Genomic DNA, 6344 nt, shown 5'->3' with positions numbered 1-6344 from the left:
AGATTTATTTATTGTGAGGAGTTCTACAAAAATCTACATAAAATGAAATCCTTCAAAGATTTTCTCGTTACCGGGGCTTCTCTCACTCGGAAGGAGGATCTGTTAATACAGACAATTGAAACTGAACAAAAATAATGAGTTTTCTCTAGTCAGTCAGTATGTGGTTTCTTCAGTTGTATGTATCTGTTGTTTGGTCATTATTATTATTTTATTTATTTAGTACAAATGTATTTGTTTTTTTATTCATCTTTTAATGTACATGGTAAAAAACAAGAAAACAACAACAGAAAATTCTATATAAATTATAAATAAATACATTACACCTCTATTATGTAGTTTGAAATGGAGTAGGAAAAAGTTTAAAAAACTTTTTTTAATTCTACCCCCTAGCAATATATCTTAAGTTTAATCTTCAATATAAACTATTTAAAAACTTATTTTTTTATATATTTATAAATCAACACGGACAAAGATCTATACATGTCGTTCATTATTTATTCATTATTTTGTGTTAAAAATAAAGATATTTAAGAACATTGGAATGTTTTCTCAGCGATTTTCTTGTGAAAATCCTGATGCGGCCCGGCCTCAACTAGATTCTGTCTCCAGCGGCCCCCGGCTGATTTGAGTTTGAGACCCCTGCCTTACAGCAACATGATGTGGAGCCGCGTGGAAAATTCCTCCCTCCCCCCCAGCCGTTCACGCCGTCCTCCGCCCTGCAGCACTGAGAATAGAAAAGCTTCTGTTTCCTCTTCGCCACCTTAACCGTCCTCCTCTCTGTGTCGCAGGAAGTCCAAGCCGAAGCCGAATGGAAAGAAGGCGCCGGCAGAGGAGAAGAAGCAGTACCTGGAGCCAGAGTTCACCAAAACCCGGGTGGTGGATTTTGACCTGAAGGAGCTGGTGGTGCTGCCCCGAGAAATAGACCTGAACGAATGGCTGGCAAGCAACAGTGAGTGGAAATATTCAGCACAAAAACACAAAGTTCTGCAGCAGAACCGCTGCCGACCACATTTCAGTCCTTTCTGAGGGTGGATTCAGACATGTTTGGTGAAGTCCATCAGTTAGTTTCCCCGATAATCCAGAACCAATTTCCAGTCTGAATACACCGAGCGGACCAAGAACCGCTCTCCGACCCATCTTTTAAGGTGGTCTCGGTTTGTTTCAAAGCTCCGGTTTGTTCTCAGCTTATTTAGTCTGAATAGGCTCCACGCTCAGAGTGGAACAATTGGACCAAAACGGCCACCGTTGCCGAGCATTATGGGATGTAAACAGAGACAGCAGCTCACTGAAATGTGGTCAGACGAATGCAGACTCATTAAAACAACGTTCACAACAATCTATATGTCATAAACACTTCAGCGTTCCTTCCTACTCATCGTCTCCTCGGTAACCGTCTTGCAGCATGGCTCCACCACAGCAGCAGTAAAAAGTGTCGAATGTTTCGAATTGATCAGAGAAATATCACATTTGAATCCAGACAAAGATTGATAGAAGACTCTCGCTATTCCTCCTCTGGCTGCTTTGTCCCGCCTTCGTCGTTCCTTTAGTCACATGGTTTTGGTTCCAAACAGAAATACAAACTAAACAGTGTTCTGGACTGATCTGGACCGAACTTAGCGGACTTGGTTCAGACCAACTGACTTTTCCCGTCAAAATTGGAATACATGTTGCTTTTAGCAACGCAAACTCCAAGGACTTTTATTTTGGTAAATTCAGATTTTTTTTTTTCAACCCTCATCATTGTCAGGTTTTCACATCAAACTGTTTTACTGTGAAAAATAAAACCAAAGCTTAAATGTGGTTTAAACCAATAAGAAAACAAAGTGATTTTTATTTCCATCACTGCTTGAACAAACACCCAAAGAGACGATCAACAATCTCCAGTGATCTGACTATCCCAGTTAAATTAGAGACGGGTACCGTTTGGATTTTATCTGGTTCTGAGCCGCTACTTTACAACGGGTCAGACATCTGGACCGTGCTGTACCGGGACTTCAGAAATGAAATGAAACAAACTTTAATGACGAGAATGTGTGTAGATGAATGTCCGTTTGTCTGTTGAATTATTACTAATGTTTATTTATTACTCATTTTATTTTTGCTTTGATTACTTTTTTGTGACTTATTTTTTTTTACTTATTTTACTTTATTCTTAAACTCTTTGGTATAAATTATCACTTTATTCTTTTAGAAACAGTATGAATGAGTCACTGACCAGTGAGCACATTTAAATTTCATATTGCATGTGACAATGACACAATAATCTGTTCTATTCCAAAAATAAATAAAATACCAATTTGTTCCATAAACAAGGAAGTGTGACTGAGGGAGAGCGCTGGAATGTGGCTGAGAGGCTTTTTTTTGACTGCCTGAAATGAAACCCCAAGCTTTACCGGTGGTACCGGTACTAACTTCTCACAGTTCCGGTATCCATCCCAGGTTAAAACTGAGTCCAGGTCGACCACGACACGGCTCTCTCCAGATCGTGTTGTTTTGGTTGTTTCATCTGCTGTGCTGCCAACTAGTGGTTGGAGGTTTAAGTGAAGTACAGTTCTGAACTACAGGTTTGATTCTTTGATCAGCAGGAGTCCAACGTCTCGTGAATATGTCACAAACGTCCTGACGGTCGTTTCAAATCAGGTTCTTCAATCAAAGTCCAGACTTTATTCGTTCTGCCGCGATGGAAGGCAGGAACCCGTCATGGTTTGGTTCGTAGATCATCTTTAGACCAGAACTTCGGACCTGGTTGTGTTTTCCCGTCAGGGTTGTGGAGCTGGTTTTTCTCTGAGCGTTCCTGTGATCATCAAAGCTTAAAGGAACTCTCAGAGGAATGCGGCAGGAGCGGATGTTTGGGCCTGATCCGGTCCTTCCTGATGGTCTGCTATAGATAACGTGATGTTTGGACCTGATCCGGTCCTTACTGATGTTCTTCTATAGATAACGTGATGTTTGGACCTGATCCGGTCCTTACTGATGTTCTTCTATAGATAACGTGATGTTTGGATCTGATCCGGTCCCACATAAATTTTAGGCCCGATCCAGCCCTACATGATGTTCTCCTGTAGATAACGTGATTTTAAACCAGATCTGGTCCAACATGATGTTTGGACCCAATCCGGTCCTCCCTGATGTTGTTCTGTGGAAAACGGGATGTTTGGGCCTGATCCGGTGTTCCAGATGTTTTGGACCCGATCCGGTGTTCCAGATGTTTTGGACCCGATCCGGTGTTCCAGATGTTTTGGACCCGATCCGGTCTTCCTGATGTTTGGACCCGATCTGGTCTTCCTAATGTTTTGGACCCGATCCGGTCTTCCTGATGTTTTGGACCTGATCCGGTGTTCCAGATGTTTTGGACCTGATCCGGTGTTCCAGATGTTTTGGACCTGATCCGGTGTTCCAGATGTTTGGACCCGATCCGGTGTTCTTGATGTTGTGGACCTGATCCGGTCTTCCAGATGTTTGGACCCGATCCGGTGTTCCAGATGTTTTGGACCCGATCCGGTCTTCCTGATGTTTTGGATCTGATCCGGTCTTCTTGACGTTCTCCTGTCGATAACGTCCTTCTCTCTCCTCCACAGCGACCACCTTCTTCAACCTCATCAACCTGCAGTACAGCACCATCTCGGAGTTCTGCACCGGGGACACCTGCCAGGCCATGACGGCCGCCTGCAGCACGTAAGCCCCGCCCCTTCCTGTCCTTTCTGCCCCCCGGATCCTGCTTGGCGCTGAAGGAGCCGAGGTTCACGTGAGGTCGGCTGACTCCGCAGACGGAGAGCTCGGCTAATTTTGGTCTCCGGTCCATCTGGAAAAGAGCCGAAGGTGCAGCTTAAAGCCGCTGCTGCTAAATTTACTGCAGAACAGCAGTTCTGCTGCGGGGGGGCACCAGTCTGCAGACTCTGTGGCTGTGGTGCAGCGTCTCTCACCATCTGTCTGAGGAGAACACACTTCTGCCTCTCAGATTTGGATTATTCCTGCGGTGTGAAGCTCCTCCCCTTTGTGGTTTTCCCCGCAGGGAGACGGTTAAGCGTTTATGTAAGTGCTTTGTGTGGGGGGGCGTGGCTCTGCCGGCGTTGTTTCTGAAGAGACGCCTTTAATCTCTCCTGTTGTGGGAGCTGGTTCAACCTGAAGAGCTGCTCTGAACTCCTCCAGCCTGAGCCGCTCAGACGAGCCGGGGGGGGGCAGGCGTAGCGTCGGCAGGAGGGGGCAGCACAGGTGTTTCTGTTGTAGGCGGAGCCACAGATTTGATCCGGAGGAGACGCGGCTCGTCCGGCTGCTCCTCTCTGGAGTTAATTGTCTGTATTTCCAAACTGAGGCCTGAATGTTCGGCAGCACCGCCCCACCCTTTCCTGTGGGCGCCCCCCCCCCTCTGTGGTGAACTCTGGCTGAGCCACGGTTGCAGCAGCAGCGTCATTCTGGGCCCGCAGGCGAAGCCGGCTCCTATTTTTAGAAGAAAATGTTTCCATGAGCTCCGAGGGGCGGGGCCTGTTTACAGGCCTCTTAAAGTGGGTTTTATGATGGGGGGGTGTCACGGCTCCCTCCCCCTGTTTTGGTGCCAAGGCCCAAACTCAACGACTCTTTCATGAGGATGTCAGAACTTCTGGAAAGTTCTGGCCCTTAAAACCACCAGAGCAGCGGGGTTTTGGGAAGGAGGGGGGCAGCAGTCTCACCTGTCCGACTCACCTGCTGCTCTTCCTCTTCAGTTAATGAGGTCGGGGGGTTGGGGGGGGGGGCAGTATTTCATCATCTCTGGGGAATTTTCTGAACCAGGAAACTCAAGTTCAGAGGTAGTTCTGCTCCTCTGGTTCTGATGTCACCTCTGGGATTTCCAGAATGAGGCAGCAGTGATGTTTGACCTCGCTGGTCATGTGACCCGCTCACCTTATGCATTCTCCAGCAAACGCCCACCCCCCTGCCCTGCAGAAGCCCCGCCCCCTACCATCTCTCCTCCTGACGCCATCTTTGCTCCTCTTCCAGAACCTACTACTGGTATGACGAGAAGGGGAGGAAGACGAAGTGCACGGCGCCGCAGTACGTCGACTTCGTCATGAGTCTCTGTCAGAAGCTGGTGACGGACGAGGAAATCTTCCCCACGAAATACGGTGAGCTGAGCGCCCCCCGCTGGGGCAGGAGTGGAAGCTCTGACCCAACTTTCAACTTTCTTTTTTAGACGAATAAAATTATTTTCACTGAAACATTGGCCCAAACTTTGCTTCATAGAAGGAAAACGTTAGAGTTTATTTGAAACCTAAATAAGACAAATTGAAAGAAATATTTGTGTTTTGCCAAAAAAAATTTAAAATGTCCAAAACATTTTCATGTATTAAAATATATTCAATTATTTTCAGTTTCTAATGTTCTGTTTTTTAGACACATTTGTTTAGAAATCCATGAATAATGTGCTATATGTTTTAAATATATTTATATTAATTTGATACTGTTCACATATTGTACAATATATTAGTGAAATAATACAATTGTTAATATCATATAGTGTTACTTCGTTTTTTAAAAAGAGAAGTTATAACAAAAATGTTCAGATCATTAACGTCTTGGAGGTCGTTTCAGTTTGGCCACTAGGTGGCGATCGTACAATAGCAGTTCAACCTTATTCCAGAAGAAGAAGACGGTATGAGCAAAGAACGATATTTTAGACCACAGATGGTTACTTTAAAACAATTTCCTTAAAAGAGTTCATATAAAGATGTTCATTTAGTCAGCAATGCGTTAGCACTAGCCGTCCTATGGGAAATTCCATTAAACGTTAGCATCAAGCACTTAAGCTTTATGAGCTAAATTGATCTATATTTTTATGAATCACTTATTGAAATCTTAAGTTTAAATGGATTAATCGATTTTTATTAACCCAGCCGTACTCATGGTTTTACCCGGACTCACCCGGGTTTGAATCCCACTGTTACAGGTTTTTTTAAACACATAGTTACATTTTGGTTCTATGCTGGACTGTGTAATAGTTGTGGTTTTAAAAATGATGTGCATATCTCAAAAAAATGTTTTTTATGCCTAAATGTAATCATTTTGGCCCCAATGTATGTCCATATCCCTCCAGCTCTCCTTCGATCTTCACAGCGGCTCCACGTCGGTTCCGTTCTGACCCGTTTCTGCTCTTCCTCCTTCCAGGCAAAGAGTTCCCCAACTCGTTTGAGTCGTTGGTGAAGAAGATCTGCCGGTACCTGTTCCACGTGCTGGCTCACCTGTACTGGGCGCACTTTAAGGAGACGGTGGCTCTGGACCTGCAGGGCCACCTGAACACTCTGTTTGCACATTTCATGGTTTTTGTGAGGGAATTCAACCTGGTGGACCCCAAGGAGACCTGTATCATGGAC

At 44.9% G+C, this 6344-nt stretch overlaps 1 protein-coding gene across 2 annotated transcripts in view; it reads left to right on the top strand.

Annotated features, from left to right (window-relative positions):
* mob2a (MOB kinase activator 2a) overlaps positions 1-6344 on the top strand; it is a gene marked incomplete in the record, with an annotated part of 29239 nt that overhangs the window by 21841 nt on the left and 1054 nt on the right. For both annotated transcript variants that reach the window (XM_024281380.2, XM_024281381.2), the window contains 4 exon segments: positions 789-949; positions 3579-3675; positions 4975-5099; positions 6139-6344. In XM_024281380.2, coding sequence (XP_024137148.1) covers positions 789-949; positions 3579-3675; positions 4975-5099; positions 6139-6344 — 589 coding nt within the window.

Source organism: Oryzias melastigma, linkage group LG6 (genome assembly GCF_002922805.2).
Source record: "Oryzias melastigma strain HK-1 linkage group LG6, ASM292280v2, whole genome shotgun sequence".
Classification (NCBI taxonomy): Eukaryota; Metazoa; Chordata; class Actinopteri; order Beloniformes; family Adrianichthyidae; genus Oryzias; species Oryzias melastigma.
Note: the sequence above shows the minus strand (reverse complement) of the source record. Positions and strands in the feature narration are given on the sequence as shown.